The sequence below is a fragment of the Bubalus kerabau genome, chromosome 2 (assembly GCF_029407905.1).
Source record: "Bubalus kerabau isolate K-KA32 ecotype Philippines breed swamp buffalo chromosome 2, PCC_UOA_SB_1v2, whole genome shotgun sequence".
Classification (NCBI taxonomy): Eukaryota; Metazoa; Chordata; class Mammalia; order Artiodactyla; family Bovidae; genus Bubalus; species Bubalus kerabau.
The window spans coordinates 153,345,566-153,367,676 of NC_073625.1; the positions used below are offsets into that span (position 1 = coordinate 153,345,566).

Consider the following 22,111-nt stretch of genomic DNA (forward strand, 5'->3'; position numbering starts at 1 on the left):
TGCCAAGAGAACTTACGTACCTGAGTCAAATAACATAAGGTTGTATTTAGGCATACATTTTTCAGATAACCAGAAGCTATGATTTGGTGTAACAACAATAAAAAATATTTCTAAAGGCATTATACTTTTCAGCGAAACTATTTACTGAAGTGATGGAATACTACTATTAGGAGACTGCGTAGCTTCAAATAAAGCATAGTGGTTGCTTGTTTTTGGTCACTTGTTCCTCCCTTTCCAGTTAAAATGAAAGATATATAGCTCTGATTTCTTTTCATTCTAACAAGGCTGCCCAGCAGAGAAAACATTTTCAAGTGAAAGAAAAGGACATTTATGAATCAACATTTCCATCTCAAGTCCCATATAACACTGTTTTCATTTGTTATATGGGATCTATTAAAAAACGGTTATTATCAATTAACACTACTGAATCAACAGGTCATTAGAACATTTAGGCCTCTGCCTGTCATGTAACTATTAGGACTGTTGTGGTATTTCAATGATAACCTGAGACCTTTCTTGTGGTTCTGTTCCTTGATGTTCTCTGACTGCCTTACCACCCACTACTATTTGTTTTCTTCCTTATCTTTCCAATTTGTGTCATTTCATGTATAATCTGAGGGCTGACAGTCTATGCTTAGAGGACCACTCATTTCAGAAAACGTACCTATCCCACGTGAAATTACAAAGTAGTTTTAATTTAAAGCAATAACCTCAATACATTTTAGAAATAATTTAAAACCTGAATTTAAAGTCACCTTGAAAGCTCCAAATCACAAAGAGTGGTAATATGGTAGACAAAAACCCAAACAAACAAGTTTCAAGTTGCTATAAAGCTAGCATCTGAAGCCAACAAGTTTTATAGTCCTCAATGTTATTTCTGATTTCTATAACTTAAGTAAACTAAACAAGGTTTTAAACACATCTCTTCACTGTTGTTTACTACTAACTTCCTATGTTTTAATTTATATTTACACTATATCAGAGATATTAAGCAACTGTGGAAAATACCATTTATGGTTTTTAAAATCAACATAAAAATAGCATGCATATGTCAAGAGGATATTTATAATATCCAAGGCCTAAACCTTAACTTATTGAACTGGGCAGAAAACCAAGATATTGTGACTCATTTACAGCATGCCTCAATAATCTAATTTAGAACAATACAGCTTAAAAATCTAGGAGGAATAAATAGGTACTATGCTTTATCTTTATTGAAACAGAATCCAAATTTTACCAAGCACTGAATCACAGAAAACTCAAATATAGTACATATATAATAAAACTTTTCCTAATAAGGAAGGCCTTAAGATTTAAGGTAAATATGGGTGCTTGCATCAAAATTAATGGTCCAGATTTACTACTTGAAATTTTGCCTCGGTTATATTTTTATTTTCTCCATTTTCTACTTTACTGTTAAGTTATTATTTTTATGCTATTCTAATAAATTTTTAATTTGTGAACGAACAAAAGCTAAGAAACTAATGACTGAGGTTAGTATCTGTGTAAAATAAATGCATAAACAGAAAGGACAACGCTTTAGGAGGTAGACTGCTTGGTATTTATTTTGGGTGCTTAGGGACAGCTTTCATATAGTTGAGGTGTTGAACAAGACACTTTTGGATAACTGAAGTACTACCGATAAAACTATAACAATTTCTTCTGATACAGCACAGTCTTATTTCTACAGATAAAAAAAGACCAGAATTCAAGTAAGTTTATATGTTATGCCAAGCAGGGAAGAAGTATACTGGAAAGAAAAAATGAACAGGTAACTCAGATCTTGGTTAATCCAATCTCCAAATTACTAAATAAGAAAAAAAAAAAAATCTTAGTTATTTTTAAATTTTAGTTTAGATTTTAAAATATGAAGACAAAAAGCATATGAAGTTGAAAACTGACAAAATGAGCTACTGTGAAATCTTTCAGCTAAAAAAAAAACTCAATTTGTTCATACCAAGAATTTTGACAATGGGAAAACAGCTCTCAAACAAGGTATAAACAGGGAAATGTACAAAAATGTACAAAGTACAACGGCCAATTATAATCTAACACTTTTAGAAAGCATGTATAAGGACAAGAAATAGACTTCTACTATCTTTGGATCATTTATAGTATCTCAGTTTAGTCACTCATTAGGAACTCATTAAAATAGCCAATGATGAAATTTTAAATGATTTCAAATACTAGAAATGCCTACTTGAAGAACCTACTATACCATTATAAATACTATAAAAAAATTTATCCTAATGGACTTCTAAATTTCAGTGCTTTTTAGTCTAAAAAATAAGTTTTCACTTTAGCTGAATTTCTATCACTTAGCCTGTTAATCACTACCACTGGCCAAAGAGCCTACATTTTATTCAAAGCAATCACCTATGTCTTAGAAGATGATATTCTCATGGTCCCAAGTTCCCAGTCTCCCAAACTAGTTAATTTTTAAGATAAATGTTATTTAGTGGGAGATAAGGTAATAAAAATTGTATTCTTACTTACCTTCAAATCCTTTAAATTTCTAGGGCAGGAATCTAAGATTTTGATAAGGAACTAAATAAAAATCCATAGAAACCACTGCCACTTTCCCTCAAATTTTAAAATAATTCTATCTAGTCCAGTCCCTGTTTCTTCTTCCTAACAGGTGAGCTCCTAAGAGTCTTATCTGTAAATTTAATCAAATGGAATTCAATTTGTTAATGTGGAAAGTTTACCTTGGTATTAAAAATGATTTTAACAATGTAACTGTTAAAATGATTAAAAACAAGTTGAGATTATGAGGATAAAGGGCTTAAGCATCCCAGACACTTTAGAAGCACATACTGAATATAAAATTTACAATTTAAAAACTACTCTTATCTCTTTGGGATGTTACTTTATTTAATTCCCTTTATTCACAGAATTATGTAGAAAGGCTATACCAAGGAAAAAAATTCACAAGGGTTAAAATGCAATCTATTTTGATGAGTCTACATACAGGTGTAAAACTTTGATTATTTCAGGGTGATAGTAAATATACAGCAAATAATAAGATAAACACAACAGTAAGTTCCTGCAAAATGGTATCATTATCAAATTTAGTTTTCTAACGGGGCGTAACTTTTTAATCCGTAACTAACCAAATCAAATCCCAGAACAGTTAAATTTGATTAAAAAAACACACACAGCTTTAACCCCACATTTATGTAAATTCAAATCTCATTTAGAAATATATCTGCTAATGATTTCCCAACATCCATTTTAAATTAAGTTTGGGTTATAGAAGTATACAAATGAACTGGTAGCAAGATACTAAAATAAGTCACCCCAGAATTATATTTATTTACTTTCCACATACATTATGTATAAATAACTTTTATTTTAAAAAAGAGTTGTAAAATATAGGCTAAAATGGAAATAGCGGCTAACATTTTATAAGTTTCTTACTGGGAACACTCAGCCACACTAATACAAGTTTCTCAAACCAAAATCCAGTTTAAAACCAGTAGTGCAGGACACTAAAGAATATCAGCAGCTATTTCTACATCACAATAGTTTTCCTCTTAAGCCATGCTTTTATGCTAAAAACTTTTTTGAAACGTAAAACTTAGAGAAGGGATTTTCTTACCAAGCAAATCTGATAGAAAATATCTTTACTCAAATAAAGCACAGAGTTTCTTATAAAAATCAACACCAAGTACTTAATGTTATACCTCCTTAAAAAGACTTTAACAGTATGATACTTAAGAATGAAATATCACTTTCTAATTTTCCAGTAGTAGTGGTTCAATAGGCCATTTGAACCAAAACAAAGAGCTTGTATAAGCTTTTAACTGACCATTCTAAGTGTTTAAAAAAATAAAAAATTAAATCAGAGAAGTCTGTCAAACACCAAGTATCCACAGTGGTTCCCCCCCCCCTTTTTTTGGAGTATATAATATTAGTAGAGATTACAAATAAGAACAAAAGTAAAAGAATTATTATTAAAAGATAACAAATCTTATTTAAAATGTTATCGTAAAGAGGAATACAAACAGAAATGATAAATAGTTGCTATGTCCCTGTCACGCTAAAGCAGCACAATAATATTGGTGTTTAATATTTATTTTACTACGCCAATATTTACGTGCTGCTAGAGCGGAACAAGTATGTCAGTCCATCCAAACAAAATGAGCATATGATCATGAAAATACAGTTTTGAATGAATTTCCTTAAATTTCTAGAGCAGCAAATAATGATTCGCATCTTGACTGTAGTATGTAAACCATGATGTGCTGCTACAGTACTTTAAGGTCTCAAAAATACAGGATTCATCCAATAGGGAAAAACCTCTTTACACGTTTACTAAAAGAAAAAAATGAGAGAACCTCTGATGTCTTAATAAACGTACCTGTAAGATTAAAAATCTATTATGGTCCAAGTCAATTCCATGACTTCGAAGAAGAATTCCAACATCCTTAAATGTAGTCTTTTTCCCACTTACGTGATAAACAGAAGTATTATCTCTGTAGGCCGTTCTGGATACATAGAAGTTACTGTTAGGAATGACTTCATAATCATCCCCTTCCTGTTTTGAGGAAAAACAAAACCAGAAAACAATTGCTGGTATTAAGTCATAAGTTTGCTTCAAATTTCACTCAATTCATATTGAAACTAATTCTATGGATTAAGAACTTTAACTGGATATGCACAAAAGCTGACAATAGTTCTTAGAATTAATTATCTTAGCAAAGAATAGAAATAATTTTCTATTTCTATGGAGTTCTTAGACTCCTTCCTCACAGATCACAAAAACCAAAAAGTCAAACCAACTACATCTTCAAGCCTAAAAACATACTTAACTGAGAAAAGAATTGAAGGGAAACAAGATTCCCACTGTATCCAAAACAAACTCACCCAAAGTATTAAACCACCTTGATAGAGAACATTAGTTCATTAAAAAAAGCTGCAAGGTATAATTCAAGGAAAAAGGGAGGGGATGGTAATGCGGTGATACAGATTAAAATGCGGTGATACAGATTAATTTTTGGGGGGTGGTGGTGGTGAAAAATAAGCTATCAATTAAAGGTAAAAAGAACTGCAAAGAACTGACAACTATATTCCCCTGTTTTTTAATCAAACAAAAAGAAATGAAGGGCAAATCTGCTTTAACATTAAAACTTGCTTTCCTTTAAAAACTATGTCATTTTGAAACCATGACTTTTAAACTTCACACAAATCAAGTGTAATTAATAAGCTAAAAAATCATATCTGATTTACTGGCTATCTACTTTCCAACCCAAACTGTATAACAGAAAAGCACTAAGAAACAAAATTAAAATTTATACCACCATGTAGATTTATTTAAAGCTCTTTACATTAAAATTAAAAACAAGACCTAGAGGCCAAATCACATCCTCATTTCGTTATGTAATTAGTTTTCTACATTTTTTAGGTTCCAGCCAGTTTTGAACTAGGAATTCTCAAAGCTGATGATTAAACAGAAGAGAAAAAACCCCAGTACCAACAAAGCCATGTAAATAACCCCAATAGGCATTTTATGTCTAACTGTCTCCTTTTAGAGAAAAAAAAAAAAAAGTTAGCTTATCCTTCTGCTGTTTTAAAAGGGTAGCTGATATGAAAGCAAAGTTCTTTCATATCACACATATAGATTCCTACTAACTTTAACGTGAATTGAAATAACGGAAATGGTAAAATTAGTCAACTTACATTTTCAAGTTTAGGTAACTTATCTGAAAGCAATGAAAACATAACTTTAAAAACAAATCCAAAATTTATAATAAAAGAACGCAAAATTGGTACTCAAGATACTAGAACTGCTCAAAAGGTATTACTATGAGCTACTTATAATTCATTTCCCTAACTAAATTTTAATATTTTAACAGCCACCATCACACCTCAAAAAGAAAATATGATCACGGAGGCAATGAAATCAATATTGGTTCTGCTTTAACCATATACTAATTTTTACAAGCTAATTTAAGCCCAAAATAAATGTGTAATGCACTGAAATTCTGTCTTCCTTACTTGGAAGATGCAAATAACTAAACAAAATCCCTTACCTTATCAATTATCTTTTGAAAATGAACAGCTACAGTGCAACTCTGAATATCCTTATGTTCATCAGAATTGTGTATTAGAACTGAGAGTTTTTTAGATCTTATTTTTTGTGCTCGATAGCCAAACACAAAAAGCATAGAATCAATAACATTGGATTTGCCACTGCCATTTGGCCCAATAATACAGGAAAATCGCTGCATAAAAAGAACAGGAAAAAAAAAAAAGTTAAAAAGGTTATACTACTGATTTTAATTTAAAATGATTTAACTTGCAGCAAAACTACAAGTATTTAAAAAGCTTTTGCAGCTAGAAGATAGTTTTCATAGATCATGTATGTTACAAGTTTCAACACTTTAAGATCATGTTCTAATTTTGACTCAGACTTTTTACAAAATTCATTCTTACAGTTAAAAAGAAAATATTCTTTTCAAACATAAAACCCAAATTCTATTCAGTGAGGAAAACTTTATAAAGAAAGGTACCAAAAGATAATCAGATAAACAAAAGCTAATTTCAGTAGTTAAAAGCACAGAAACCACACCATGTATTTATCAATCAGGATATACAATAACTACAAAACTGAAACAGTTTGTAATAAAGATGCATTACCTTACAACAGCTATTTAAAAATGGTCAAATACCTTATGGAAAGGTCCCAGAATTTTTTCCCCAGCGTAAGATTTGAAGTTCTGGTTTACAATATGAGTTATCATAAGACGAGGAGCTCCAGGTTCATTGGTCATTGCAGGAGGTGGGGGAGGAGGGATGCTATTCAAAATCTCTTCTAAACTTCTATTATCAATTTCCTCACTTGGAGTTTCTAAGTCAGTCAAAGGAAAGGAAAAAAAGGGGGAGAGGGGAAGCCTGCATCAGTGCAATTTGTTAGCCTGCTAATCTTTGGAGACGTCATTTATGAAACCTAGGAATCTCTATTTTCCACTCAAATACAGTATTATCTTACATTCACAAAGGATAACAGTCTTTAGGCTTTGTCTTATGACAAAAGAAAATTTTTGAAGGAAATGCCATCAGTCACAAAATTCTATAGAAATATACCTTTTAGGAGTCAATACACTACATCGTAATGCAAATCTGGAAAATCCACAATCACTTGAGTCCCTGCCTAAACAGGTGGTCAAATCCTACGGCTCTAGATCCAACTCTCAGTATCTGTTAAGCATCTGGAACCCTAACTTTGGACACTGGCGAGCTCCCGTGACAGTTACAGGGGTTTCATGTCACTCAATTCCTGGACTCACAAAACCCACGGCGCGTGCGGGCGTAGGTGCAAATTATCTTCTCTTTGCAATTTAAGATCACCGAGGTGAAGTTGTACGATCAAGCAACTTTTCATATTAATAAACAGTCACGCTGACACTGAAAAAAGTCCACTCTGGCTGACCGTGTCGATTTCCGCGGAAATATAAGACAATGAACATAAGTTCAGAATTTTAGCTATTTACTAGCCCCCATCCCTCCAGCACCATTAACCGAAATTTCACACTATCGAATCTGTGAAAATCGCTTTCTTGACCTTCGGATGTCAACCCCGCAGCCCTTCTCGTCCGCGCCCTGGAATACCAACCGTCCAGGGTTGGGTGCCGGGTCTCCACGCGCTTGCCCTTGGCGTCGCGAAGGGCTACTCACCTGCGGTGGCCAGCGCCTGGCTCCTCGCGCGGCCGGGCGGTGGATCGGGCTCCGCGTCGCTGCTGGTGCCGTCCGGGGACCGCGGCGGCCCTTCCTCTCTGCGATGGGCAGTGGAGGGCTGGGTGCCTTTACGGGGCATGGTCGCTGGAGCCGAGGGAAAGCCGGCAGCAAGTCAGCCCGCGGGCCCCCGGCCGTGCCGTCGAGTTCCCCGCCGGCCCGCCACCCGTCCCACTAGGGGAAAACTTTGTCCACCCGTTTTCTAGGGCTCCGTTTAAAAACCCCGCGCAACGCCAGCGAGTCCTAGGGAAAGAAGGCACAAAAAACTCAAGTGCCAGGAAGGCGGGATTCGCTCTCTCAAGTTCTAAGCAAGTTCCTAGACGTGCTTTGCGGAGCCAGCAAAGAGAGCAACTGCTTAGGTTCTTTTTATTTTTTTAATGTCCCCCTCCTTCGCCCACAGTGTAAATGTGTGAGAATACTGTAACGTCATTTCTAAACGAAGTTATATCCCGCACGCCGACATTTACGGACATTCCCACGCTCTCGGGGCTGGGGATCAAAGCGCACAGATTCTTGTCTCCGAGTCCGTAATAGCTTTAGGGGTTCTCAACTCTTGGCAGAGCAGTCGGGAACGAAGCGGCGCTTCGCCGCCCACCTTCCTCGCCCCGCCATAGCCCTTGGCGCGGCTGGCGGCCCGGGGGCTTTGAGGTCTCCTTCTACTCGCCGGCCGGGGATCGGCGGCTGGGGTCGACCGCTCGCGATTTTCAAATCGGAAGCCGGCAGCGCCAACTCCGCTTCCATCACCTTGGGGTGGCAGGGGTTTGTCCCTGAGGTCCGCGGCGAATCCCGCTGGACAATAAACTACGAAAGGCCATCAGTAAGGGCTCAGACCTAGTGGTTAGTCCCTCGGGAGAAGAGAAACGGGTAGAGGGCCGGGACAGGGGGCGACGCCGTAGTCCGACCAACATTTCTGAGAAAAGGTCCGCGAGGGCTGAAAGGGCCCCCAGCCCCGCGGCCCCAGTCCCACCAACGACGCTTAAGTAGCTCAGAGAAGTGGCGCCCGGGAGAAGCGCGCGGGAGCTTCGACCGCCGGGGAGCGACTGAGGGGGGAGGGGTGACAGCGAGCGAAATCTCCCCGAGGCAGCCTCAGCCTAGACTTCGGCTGCTCCAGCTCAAGGCCTCTTTCCAGGCGCCTGCGGACCGGGCAGGAAGTGAGAGTGTGACAACCGATCAGGAAAAGACGTACTTTACCTGCGGGATAGTCCACTCAGACCGAGGCTGGAGACGGTTGGATCGGCCCCCCGGTTCCTACCGGTGTTTCGGCTCCGGGTCCTTCACTCGAAAATGGCGCCTAAAATACAAACTCGAACGGAAATTCGTTACAAACGCGCGCAATGCTTTCTGGGAACCACTAATTTGAAAAAAATGCGGCGATTATCGCCATCTTCTGATACCTTACGCGCATGCGCGAACTCCTGGCGGGACCCGAGCTGCGGGGAACGTTTTCTACTAGCTGAAAAAAAGCGAAACAATGTTTTCCGTGGCCCTACGGCAATAGCACTCTTATAAATTTTTTTTTTTTTAAAACCTTGCGAATTTTGAGAAAGATAAGTGGAATTCGCCCTACAGTTTAAGTCAAGGATCAGTCGTCCAATAACGTCCCTTTAGAAGAGGGCGGGCCCACTGCGCGGGGAGGGAGGGGGGGCGGGTCTCAGGCCCGCTCGGGTGACGCGCTGAGGGGAAGTATCGCGCGAAGAGGGAGTCAGCTTAGCTCTTAGAAGTCGCTATGGTGACAGGGCGGTCCGCTGCTTCTTGGTAACCGGTCTCAGTTCTGTGAGAAAGATCGACCCCTCTTTCCTGGAACTTAAGGTAAGTCTGTTTACTTCCAAGCGAGAGTTGAGGAAAGGATTTGGAAGTTGTGGCCTTTACTGGATTCACCTTCCCTGCTTTGACAGTGTGTGCGGCGTGGAGCATCGGTTATTTCCCGTCTCACTGGGCGCTCTGGACTTAGCTTTTGGGATGCGAAGGAGGAAGCCCTGAATTTGGAGGGAGCAGAGGGGCAACACGGAGGAGAGAAGATCTGGATTGGTGAATGATCGTGTAGTGAATAGCAAATAATGATTTCGAGTTATTGGTGTTAGGTCATTAATGTTACTAGTGAAAAGGGGTTTTGAGTTTTTAAAATCATTCGACTGGAAGACTCTGTAATGGAAGAAACGATTTGCTGGTGTCGTCTGGTTATGGGGAAATGATTGATCAGCAGATATTTCTTAAGTAGCTTCTGTACACACTGCACTCTCGGGCATAATCAGGATTATTGAGCAAGTATTCCTGTTCCCAGATAATTTAGTTTTGTTAATGGGTTTTTAACTAGGAGTTTGTGGATCTGGTAGTAGGTGATTGGGGTTCAGAGAAGTTCATACCGCTTCTCCGCTACCCCAGCCCCCACCCACCCCCGGAATTGAATACAAAATTCTGTGTGCTTGTGAATTTTTCTGGGGAGTTAGTTTTTCCAGAACTTTGATCAGATTCTTAAACTTGGTCCTATCCCATCGCACTGTTAACCATTAATTGATCTGAATACGTCCAACAAACATTTATTCAGAGACTCTTAAGTACTTGACTGAGAACTGGGAACCTCCTTTATTCCCCCTTTTAACTTTTGCATACTTAGGACTTGGCATACTTAGGCCCCAATAAATCTTTATTGAGTGAATTTACATTGTCATTCTAAGTAAGAAAGTATGATTCTTCCCCTGAGGAGCATCATGTTAAGGTTCAGTGATTCTCAAGAGTTGAAGGTGTGGAAGACACTCCCCTCAAGTGTAAGAATTCGGTGAGGTTGAGAGACTAAAGTGATTTGAATAAACATTGACTCAGTATTGTAATACACTTTTTTTATTTGTAGTTGAAAAAAATTATTTTCATAAGACAAACTGCAGACAGTAAAGCTCAATGAAAAATTTGGTTGGTAGCTGTACCAGAACATGTACATCAGTTCTGTTTGAAATCATCTGGAATCTTTTGGATTTTCAAGTCTGTAAAACACTACTAAACCCAAGTTGGAGAGATATTAACCCTGAAAAAAAGCAAAGACTAGACCCAATTGAGTAATGTGTATGGGAGACAGAGCACCATGTAGGAGAAGGATATAACAGATAACAGAATCCTAAGTCTCATCATTTTTTTAAAGCTACCTACTTAGACAATGTACTCAGTTTGTCAAACTCTGTTTATTATGAAACCAGCATATAATACCTACTGCATAGGATCGTTTATGATTGTTCATCTAACATACACACTGCATGCATTTGATATTGCTGTGTTTATAACATAGACCTTGTTAGGGTATGTGCTAAGGTTGAATAATGGGATGTCAAGTTAGAAGAAGGTTAGTTTATGAAGAGTCTTGAAAACCAGGTCAAGGATATTAGATTGATACATCTTCAAAATATTAGAAAAATTTTGAGCTATGGAGTGACTTGGTTAAAAAAAAAAGTTAACAGTTATGTGGGATATGTGAAAAGAGAAAGAGACTGAGATCAAGCATGGCTTAGATTGTTACTGTCCACTTCTCCATGTAGGAGGTAAGAGGTGCCTATGCAGTAGAATGGTAAAAATCTGGACACATTTAACAGTTAATAGTCTGAGCTCTTAAAGTTAGATAGTATTCTTTGTGAATCTCTGGATTAGTGATGAGGGGATAAGAAAGATAAGTCACAAATATTAGTTTTACTACCTTTGATGGTTGTTGTAAATAATGTTTAGTCTTAGTGACTGATCAGAAATGTAATTTCAGAAAATCAATAAAGTGACCAATAGCTTTAGATTTAGTTGAACCTAACCATAAATACTTTTTAAACAGAATAAATACTTTTTAAACAGGCTTAACTCAGATTGATAATGTAGGACAGACATTGATAACCAACAGCTATAGTGAAGACAAATCTAGAGTGAAAGTAGAACACTCAGAATAAGTGAAGAAGTGATCTAAGAAGAGATTAGGGTCACGAGAGGTAGACTTACTCCCTCTTGATTGATCCTTACTAGTACTTTGCATAAAAAGGAGCTGGTTCTGTTGGGATGGACTCAAATTAAAACCACCTTGGAAAGTATAACCAAGTCTCATCTTTCTGGTCCAAAATCATCTACTAACAGCCATTATCTATAATTTCAGGCAGTTTGAGAAGAGAACCCTACTTTTTGTATTTTAAAAAGATGTACCCCATGGGAATAAATAAGTTGAAGGGGAAAAATTGGAATAGAATTAAAAGTAACATCTGCAGTTCTTTAAGTGCATAGTTAAATTTTGTCATCATTATAATAATATGTGACAGAAGACCAAATCCAATTTGTCTTGAGGAAAAAAAATAGCTTCCATAAGCAAGAAGTTAGGTGAGTATAACTGGATTCCGTATTCAAAGAAAGAACTAGGACTGTGTTTCTTTGCTCTGCTTTATGTTCCCATGTCTTGGCATTATTCTCAGACCTCACATAGTGGCCTCTAACACCACCATGCTCTCCCCTTGGTGTAGTAAGATAGTTATAGTAACTCCTGCCTTGAATCTAAACTTGAAGACCTGGAAAGTTAAGGAGAGTTTTTCTTCCCTATCTTTTAGTTGAATAAAAGTTTCCTTCGGAAAGCTCTAATTGACTTAAGCCTAGGTCTCATGCTGACTCCACTTAAGCCATATGGGCTAAGAGGGAGTAAGTGGTATTCCAAGAAGAAATTCTTTGTAGCTCAGAACAGAGTGAATATATGAAGGGTAATGAAACACCCTTTCTAACTCAATGAAACTAAGCCATGCCCATGGGGCCACCTAAGACGGGCAGGTCATGGTGGAGAGTCTGACAGAATGTGGTCCACTGGAGAAGGGAATGACAAACCACTTCAGTATTCTTGCCTTGAGAACCCCATGAACAGCATGAAAAGGCAAAATGATAGGATACTGAAAGAGGAACTCCACAGGTCAGTAGGTGTCCAATATGCTACTGGAGATCAGTGGAGAAATAACTCCAGAAAGAATGAAGGGATGGAGCCAAAGCAAAAACAGTACCCAGTTGTGGATGTGACTGGTGATAGAAGCAAGGTCTGATGCTGTAAAGAGCAATATTGCATAGGAACCTGGAATGTCAGGTCCATGAATCACGGCAAATTGGAAGTGGTCAAACAAGAGATGGCAAGAGTGAACGTTGACATTCTAGGAATCAACGAACTAAAATGGACTGAAATGGGTGAATTTAACTCAGATGACCATTATATCTACTACTGTGGGCAGGAATCCCTCAGAAGAAATGGAGTAGCCATCATGGTCAACAGAAGAGTCCGAAATGCAGTACTTGGATGCAATCTCAAAAACACCAGAATGATCTGTGTTCGTTTCCAAGGCAAACCATTCATTATCACAGTAATCCAAGTCTATGCCCCAACCAGTAATGCTGAAGAAGCTGAAGTTGAACGGTTCTATGAAGACCTAAAAGACCTTTTAGAACTAACACCAAAAAAGATGTACTTTTCATTATAGGGGACTGGAATGCAAAAGTAGGAAGTAAAGAAACACCTGGAGTAACAGGCAAGTTTGGCCTTGGAATACAGAATGAAACAGGACAAAGACTAAGAGTTTTGCCAAGAAAATGTACTGGTAATAGCAAACACCCTCTTCCAACAACACAAGAAAAGACTCTACACGTGGACATCACCAGATGGTCAACACTGAAATCAGATTGATTATATTCTTTGCAGCCAAAGATGGAGAAGCTCTATACAGTCAACAAAAACAAGACCAGGCGCTGACTGTGGCTCAGATCATGAACTCCTTACTGCCAAATTCAGACTGAAATTGAAGAAAGTAGGGAAAACCATTATATCATTCAGGTATGACCTAAATCAAATCCCTTATGGTTATACAGTGGAAGTGAGAAATAGATTTAAGGGACTGGATCTGATAGAGTGCCTGATGAACTATGGACTGAGGTTCGTGACATTGTACAGGAGACAGGGATCAAGACCATCCCCAAGGAAAAGAAATGCAAAAAAGCAAAATGGCTGTCTGGGGAGGCCTTACAAGTAGCTGTGAAGAGAAGTGAAAAGCAAAGGAGAAAAGGAAAGATATAAGCATCTGAATGCAGAGTTCCAAAGAATAGCAAGAAGAGATAAGAAAGCCTTCTTCAGCGATCAATGCAAAGAAATAGAGGAAAACAACAGAATGGGAAAGACTAGAGATCTCTTCAAGAAAATTAGAGATACCAAGGGATACCAAGGTAACATTTCATGCAAAAATGGGCTCAATAAAGGACAGAAATGGTATGGACCTAACAGAAGCAGAAGATATTAAGAAGAGGTGGCAAGAATACACAGAAGAACTGTACAAAAAAGATCTTCACCACCCAGATAATCACGATGGTGTGATCACTCACCTAGAGCCAGGTATCCTGGAATGTGAAGTCACGTGGGCCTTAGAAAGCATCACTACGAACAAAGCTAGTGCAGGTGATGGAATTCCAGTTGAGCTATTTCAAATTGTAAAAGATGATGCTGTTAAAGTGCTGCACTCAATATGCCAGCAAATTTGGAAAACTCAGCAGTGGCCACAGGACTGGAAAAGGTCAGTTTTCATTCCAATCCCAAAGAAAGGCAATGCCAAAGAATGCTGAAACTACCGCACAATTGCACTCATCTCACACGCTAGTAAAGTAATGCTCAAAATTCTCCAAGCCAGGCTTCAGCAATACGTGAACCGTGAACTTCCAGATGTTCAAGGTGGTTTTAGAAAAGGCAGAGGAACCAGAGATGAAATCGCCAACATCTGCTAGATCATGGAAAAACCAAGAGAGTTCCAGAAAAACATCTATTTCTGTTCTATTGACTATGCCAAAGCCTTTGACTGTGTGGATCACAATCAACTGTGGAAAATTCTGAAAGAGAATGGAATACCAGACCACCTGATCTGCCTCTTGAGAAATTTGTATGCAGGTCAGGAAGCAACAGTTAGAACTGGACATGGAATAACAGACTGGTTCCAAATAGGAAAAGGAGTACGTCAAGGCTGTATATTGTCACTCTGCTTATTTAACTTAGGCATGCAGAGTACATCATGAGAAACACTGGGCTGAAAGAAGCACAAGCTGGAATCAAGATTGCCCGGAGAAATTTCGATAACCTCAGATATGCAGATGACACCACCCTTATGGCAGAAAGTGAAGAGGAACTAAAAAGCCGCTTGATGAAAGTGAAAGAGGAGAGTGAAAAAGTTGGCTTAAAACTCAACATTCAGAAAACGAAGATCATGGCATCTGGTCCCATCACTTCATGGGAAATAGATGGGGAAACAGTGGAAACAGTGTCAGACTTTATTTTTTCTGGGCTCCAAAATCACTGCAGATGGTGACTGCAGCCATGAAATTAAAAGACGCTTACTCCTTTGAAGGAAAGTTATGACCAACCTAGATAGCATATTCAAAAGCAGAGACATTACTTTGCCAACAAAGGTTCATCTAGTCAAGGCTATGGTTTTTCCAGTGGTCATGTATGGATGTGAGAGTTGGACTGTGAAGAAAGCTGAGCGCTGAAGAATTGATGCTTTTGATCTGTGGTGTTGGAGAAGACTCTTGAGAGTCCCTTGGACTGCAAGGAGATCCAAGCAGTCCATTCTGAAGGAGATCAGCCCTGGGATTTCTTTGGAAGGAATGATGCTATGGCCACCTCATGTGAAGAGTTGACTCATTGGAAAAGACTCTGATGCTAGGAGGGATTGGGGGCAGGAGGAGAAGGGAACGACAGAGGATGAGATGGCTGGATGGCATCACTGACTCGATGGACGTGAGTCTGAGTGAGCTCCGGGAGTTGGTGATGGACAGGGAGGCCTGGCGCGCTGCGATTCATGGAGTTGCAAAGAGTCGGACACGACTGAGTGACTGAACTGAATGAAACACCAGTTTTCACTACAAATAGCAAATAGTTAAGTTCTTCCTATGTTTCAGGCAATCTACTGTACATTTGTAAGATATCTTTTTTTTCCCCCAATCTCATGTCTACTCTATCTCATTTAACATCATAACCAACCTGTGAGGTAGGTATTATTTGCCTCATTTTATATATAGAAGAAAACAAAGTACAGTGTTTGGAAGATCAAGGAGTGAAGGTTTCAGTAAGAAGTGTGTCAAATGCAGTAGAAATTGCAAAGAGAATGGGAATAGTGGATCTTATGTAAAATAACATTTATTTTTTTTTAATGCAGAAATGCTTAAGGAAAAAAGCAAAACTAAGCCATGAACATATCATTCAGATATTCCTATGTTAAAACTATAAATGTATGGATAAAATATTATGAACATGATAACTTCAAACAATATAGAATATTATGAAATGAGGATTAAAAGCTTCCCTTTTCTCACCAGTGTCTCTACCCTTACAAAGCCTCCATTAAGTGTCTGCACATCTTTTGAGAAAAACATTTTAGTATCGACTAACTTGAATATATATCTCCTCCCCTCGTATTTTTTTTTATCACAAAAGAGATTGAGTTGCATAATACTGCTGTATAGTTTGTTTTTGTCATTTAAGATATTATAGACATCTTTTTGTATCGATACATATAGATTCATCTCATTTTTTAAATAGCTGTACAGCATTCTAGTTTGTCAGTTGAATGTGATTTTTTCTCAGCTAGTTGAATTAAAAGGATGAATTAAAGATGACTGCTTATTTTTAATTTTGGGAATCACATGGTTTATTGGCTCAAAGTTATTCGGCCATCCTGGATTATAAATATAACCAATATGAATAAGATTAAAGTATAGCTAGCTCTACTTAGAGCTAGAATTGCAAGGAAATGTGAATACCACTCCATATACATACCTAGGAAGCCCCAATACATACACTTCAAATACATACAAGAGTTGGAATAGGGTGGGGGTTGGAGGTCTTTAGTAATTGAACTATACTGCCAAGCCTGTTCCCATTGTTTATTAGGTGTTTGAATCGGTCCCTGGAAATGGTGCATCTTCCTCTGCCTTCCCTGTTATATAAGAGATCCCAGCTCTAGTCTACAAGTGGTTCTAGGATGGAACCAATCTGAGTAAAGATCTGCTTCTCTCTCACTCCTGTCTTTACTGGAAAAGAGGCTTAGGAGTCTAATCAGAGGTATCAATTTAGAAAACTGTTGATAAGAATTGTACTTTTAAAAACAGAGCCTTGGGTAATCATCAGCAAACCATTAATTTCAACTGTTAGTATCAATAGCCATGGGTTAGCTAGTGTGCAAATGACCCAAACAGAACCTGCTGGAAACAAAGTTGTGATCTAATGCTTGCATTTGTTATCTGTCCTTCACTTCTGAGGCTCTCTGCTATGTTTTATCTGTATGTATATTCTTGTTGACAAGTCATACCTTCTCTCTTTCCCTCCTAAAATTTTTCTCATTTTCTTAGTGCTTTTACCTTTTAGTTTTCTTTCTTAAATCTAATTTTCTTTCTTTCTTTCTTTCTTTTTTTTTTGTAAACTATCTTGGCTTTTTAAAGTGTACCATTCAGTGGCATTACATACATTCATATTGTTGTACTACTTTCACCTCCATCCATCCACAGAACTCTTCCTCTTGCAGAACTCAATCTCTGTCCTCATTCCTCCTTCCTGCTAGGTAATCACCATGCTACTTTTTGTATCTCTGTATTTGACTACTTTAGGTATTTCATATAAGGGGAGTTACATAGTATCTGCCCTTTTGTGACTGCTTTCATTTAGCATAATATTAAGTCTAATTCTTAACATTAATTCTTAATTCTATTCCACATTAAAAACACATGTATCTGGAATATGAGTGTATAATCTCTGATGAATATTTAAATTTCTGGGTTTTGATAGTACTATATAGAATTCTGTAATAAACAAGCTTGTATAGTTTGTGTATGTCTCTTGGTATACATTTACAGGTACTGCTGCTGCTGCTGCTAAGTCGCTTCAGTCGTGTCTGACTCTGGGCGACTCCATAGACGGCAGCCCACCAGGCTCCCCCATCCCTGGGATTCTCCAGGCAAGAACATTGGAGTGGGTTGCCATTTCCTTCTCCAGTGCATGAAAGTGAAAAGTGAAAGTGAAGTCGCTCAGTCGTGTCCGACCCTCAGCGACCCCATTGACTGCATGCAGTCTTCCAGGCTCCTCCATCCATATACTGATATATGACAAAATCCTACAACTAGGAATTCTTCCCAGGCAAATTCCTTATATATACCTACTTCAAATCAGTATCCTCTAACTCAAAATATGGCATAGATGTGTTAGATTGGCAAAACCTAGGTAATTTGCCTGTGTCCTAGCTATAAGGATGGCTACAGAGGAAATAATTTTTTTATTTGTAAGGTAGGAGATTCCCCAGAGCTGGAGAAGGAAATCAAAAGTGTTGAGGGGTGGGGCAAAAAAACAATCAATAACCATTATTACCGATTTCTGTTCTTCACTAATGTATGTGACTATGTTTCTGTATGTCAGTGCTGAGTTCTGGGTGTTTTGTATTTGGTCACTTGGACAACAGGAAATGGTATCCAGTTTTTTTCATTTTCATTTCTTTAATTAAAATTAAGGCTGTGCCTTGTTTCATGTTTTTGATTGCCCACTGACCATCCTTATTTATGTTTTTGTGAACTGTCAGTCTACAAATGGAAGTGCTCCATTATCAGTGTCCTTGATCAGATGACTTCTTGGGACCATGCTGTCTTAGTTATCTTCTGTTTCTGTTGTATTGCCAATTGATCCCTGTCCACTGGTTTCTTCTCCTTTGCCCCAAAACAGACTTCTTACATGGTATGTAAGAAGAAAAACATAGAGGCTAGTGTGACTGGAGCAGTTTGAGTGAAAAGAGAGGAAACAGGAGATGAGGTCAGAGAAATGATGTGTCTATTAGGACTCTGGAGAAAGAAGAGTTAATGTTGAAGCCTGTAGTCTTAGAGCTGGAAATTTGGGCAGAGTTACATGTGCTTCTAGCAAGACTTCCCTTTTCTCTCTTACGGAACTTTTCCTCAGCACCACAAACCTCCTAAGAAAACCATTCCAGGAAGAAGGCAATTTAAACTGATTATCCGCTTTCCTTTATTTGACCATGGGGACTATTTCATCATTCATTACATCCCTGTTTACCTCAGTTTCCACATTCAAGACTATTAATCCCCTGCATTAGTTCACTATTAAGTTTTAACTATTGATGACACTAACTTAAACATTTATTTTCTATCACTTAAAGTTTAGATAGGACTGGTAGGACTCGCTATAAGGTCAAGAATCTTGGTTCCTTCTGTTTTATTGCTGCATTATATATGTCTTGATGCATGGCAGGGAGCATGTTATTATTTTCCAAGTTTTTATTTGCCAGTTATATTGATTTGTATTGCTTTTATAAGAGGTACTTCATTTATTTTTCATATTGTCACTGTGGGTAACCATTACTGTTGGGTAGTGTTAATCTATTGCCCCCACCACAAGATATAAATCCTAGATTGGGCCATGAGGTTGATGATTTTGTAATATCCCCATTGGGTTTAAGAATTGTTGATGTCCTATGTGGCTCCACCCAGTTTTGAGGGCAGTTAAGAAACATAATCCTTATTTTGGATGGCTAGGAATGCAGCAAAAATTTAGATTCTTCTACCACAGAGGCAGGGAAGAATGAAGGACAGCTGGCTCTTTTTTTCCATTTTCCACCATCTGTCCTAAACTTAGCTCTTCCCCATCTAAATCCTACCACTCTACCTTTTGGAACTCACAGTATGTCACTGACTAAATCTATATTCTCAGTGTTTTGGAGTAAACGTTATAGTTTTGTCTTTTAACTTCTTAGTCTAATTTAAATCTGGTTGTTTCCTAAGGAAACTACTTTCCTCTTGGCTGTTTCAGGTGGAGGCAGTTTTGCATTTCAAACCTCCATGTGTCAAAGGACCTTGTTTCTCCTTAGGGTTCTGCACAATTGATTGTGTTTCTCTTTCCTCTTGTCCCTTTGAGACAAGTCTTACAAGATCAAACCATACTCTTCTTTGCCTTTTTGCAAACATCTACAGATCTCTTTGCTGTTTTTTCTTCATTCACTGAATAGTATTTTAGCATCTGGGTACTGTGTCTATCTCCACCACTATTCTTGTCCTTATTCGCAGTGATTTAACATCCCCAAATCAAGACCTTGGCCACCCACTTTGACAGTCTTTACCTACCTCATCATTAACAATATCTATACTTTCCCAAAATCTGTTTTAAGTATCTCATTGTCTGTCTCCACTTGTTTTTCTCTAGCTTACTTACTCTAGAATCTTAATGCTGACAGTTCTTCAGACTTCAGTAGGACTTCTAGGCTGTTGAAGCTACCACCTGTTCAAGTTCTGCTGGGTAGTCCCATCCCATGGCTTTGAATGTAACCTTTGTGCTGATAACCCTCAAACTGAGGTCTCAATGATATCTCCAGCTCTGCCCTCTCCCTTAACTCCAGACTTATATATCTAATTTCTCCTTGAATTCGTCATTCAGATATCTAAAGTCACCTTAAAGTTAGCCAACCCAAAACAGAACTTTTATATCCCTTCCAACCTGTTCCTCCATTCAGTTCAGTTCAGTCACTCAGTTGTGTCGGACTCTTTGGGACCCCATGAACCGCAGCATGCCAGGCCTCCCTGTCCATCACTGACTCCTCGAGTCTACCCAAACTCATGTCAGTGAGTCAGTGATGAGTCAGTGATGCCATCTAACCATCTCATCCTCTGTCGTCCTCTTCTCCTACCTTCAGTCTTTCCCAACATCAGGGTCTTTTCAAATGTGTCAGCTCTTCGCATGAGGTGGCCAAAATATTGGAGTTTAACCTTAGACATCAGTCCTTCCAATGAACACCCAGGACTAATCTCCTTTAGGATGGACTGGTTGGATCTCCTTGCAGTCCAAGGGACTCTCAAGAGTCTTCTCCAACACCACAGTTCAAAAGCATCAATTCTTCTGAGCTTAGCTTTCTTTATAGTCCAACTCTCACATCCATACATGACCACTGGAAAAACCATAGCCTCGACTAGACGGACCTTTGTTGGCAAAGTAATGTCTCTGCTTTTTAGTATGCTGTCTAGGTTGGTCATAACTTTCCATTAGTCTTTTTCATTTCAGGAAATGGCAACTCCATTGTGCCTGTTGAAACTTGAGTCATTTTGGTTCCTCTTTCTCTTAAACAAAATTTATCAACAAATCCTGTATAATTTTATTTCAAAATATATTCAGAATATGACTCATTCATATCATTTGTACCCCTACTGCCTTCCTCTTCAATCCACTTTTCGTTCTCTCCTGGGTTATTGAAATCCTAACTGACCTCTTTGCTTCCAGTCTTGTTCATTTTTGCTTTTTTTTCTTCTTCTTATACCATCTGTAGTGTCATCCATAGTGATATTTTAAAACTGTATATCAGATAACATCATTTCACTGGCTTCTCTGTTTATTCAGAAGAAAAAAGAGAAACTTTTATTGTGGTTTTCCAACCTTTATGTGATCTGTGTCCCTCCCTCTTCTTCCCCAGTTTATTGCCATCCTCTTCACTCACTCTGTATTGGCCATACTGGCCTTATGATCTGACTTAGCTTTAGCAGCATTACTAGCTACTGTATTTAGCAGAATTTGAAGGATAAATGTAGGATCAGGAAAATTAGTTTTGGAGCTGTGACAGTACTTGAGGATGATGATGGCTTTAGACTTATGTTAGAGGTACTGAGAAGTGGCCAGATTTGGAGTACGTTTTGGTAGTTTGGTGATCAGGATTTCCTGGGGACAGTTTTTCCTCTTTAGCCCTGTGACTGTTGACTCATGCTAGATCAAAGACAATTATAAATGATTTTTAGTAGCAGAAGCATAGTTGCTCCTGTCTGCTTCCTGTATAATGTTGCAAAATAGATTATTTGATACTCTAGAAATTTTCTGTTATTTCCCCTCCCATGCCACTTACCACTGACTAGTCAGATCCTTGGTCATCAATCCCTTTGGACAGCTAAAAACACCCCAATGCACCCCTCAGGCAGCTTTGCACTTCCCTGAATTGGCTGTGCTCTAATTTGTTGTTGTTGTTCATTAGCTAAGTTGTGTCCTACTCTTGCGGCTCCCATGGACTGCAGCATACCTTACTTCCCTGTCCACTATCTCCCTGAGTTTACTCAAATTCATGTCCATTGAGTCACTGATGCTATCTTACCATCTCATCCTCTGCTGCCCGCTTCTCCTTTTGCCTTCAGTCTTTCTCAGAGTCAGAGTCTTTCCCAGTGAGATCAGCTCTTCACATCAGGTGGCCAAAGTATTGGAGCTTCAGCACCAGTCCTTCCTGTGAATATTCAGGGTTGATTTCCTTTAGGATTGACTGGTTTGATCTCCTTGTAATCCAAGGGACTCTCAAGAGTCTTCTCCAACACCACAGTTCAAAAGCATCAGTTC

General features: G+C 38.5%; 2 protein-coding genes across 8 annotated transcripts in view; one reads left to right on the forward strand and one right to left on the reverse strand.

Moving 5' to 3' along the window:
* SMC4 (structural maintenance of chromosomes 4) overlaps positions 1-22,111 on the reverse strand; it is a 242,496-nt gene that overhangs the window by 22,820 nt on the left and 197,565 nt on the right. Inside the window, exons 1-6 of one of the 4 annotated variants that reach the window (XM_055569209.1) lie at positions 9,132-9,281; positions 8,929-9,028; positions 7,681-7,824; positions 6,675-6,853; positions 6,036-6,227; positions 4,364-4,540 (exon numbers count right to left, since the gene is read on the reverse strand). In XM_055569209.1, the coding sequence (XP_055425184.1) occupies positions 4,364-4,540; positions 6,036-6,227; positions 6,675-6,853; positions 7,681-7,819 (687 nt within the window). In that variant the 5' untranslated portion in view covers positions 7,820-7,824; positions 8,929-9,028; positions 9,132-9,281. Of the gene's footprint in view, positions 1-4,363; positions 4,541-6,035; positions 6,228-6,674; positions 6,854-7,680; positions 7,825-8,923; positions 9,077-9,131; positions 9,282-22,111 lie in introns of those variants that run through there. The other 3 variants (XM_055569210.1, XM_055569211.1, XM_055569212.1) reach the window with 3 other exon arrangements.
* IFT80 (intraflagellar transport 80) overlaps positions 9,390-22,111 on the forward strand; it is a 131,008-nt gene continuing 118,286 nt past the window's right edge. For 3 of the 4 annotated variants that reach the window (XM_055569213.1, XM_055569217.1, XM_055569216.1), the window contains exon 1: positions 9,390-9,546. The gene's annotated coding sequence lies outside the window, so the exon portion shown is untranslated. Of the gene's footprint in view, positions 9,547-9,632; positions 9,766-22,111 lie in introns of all 4 variants that reach the window. The other variant, XM_055569214.1, reaches the window with a different exon arrangement.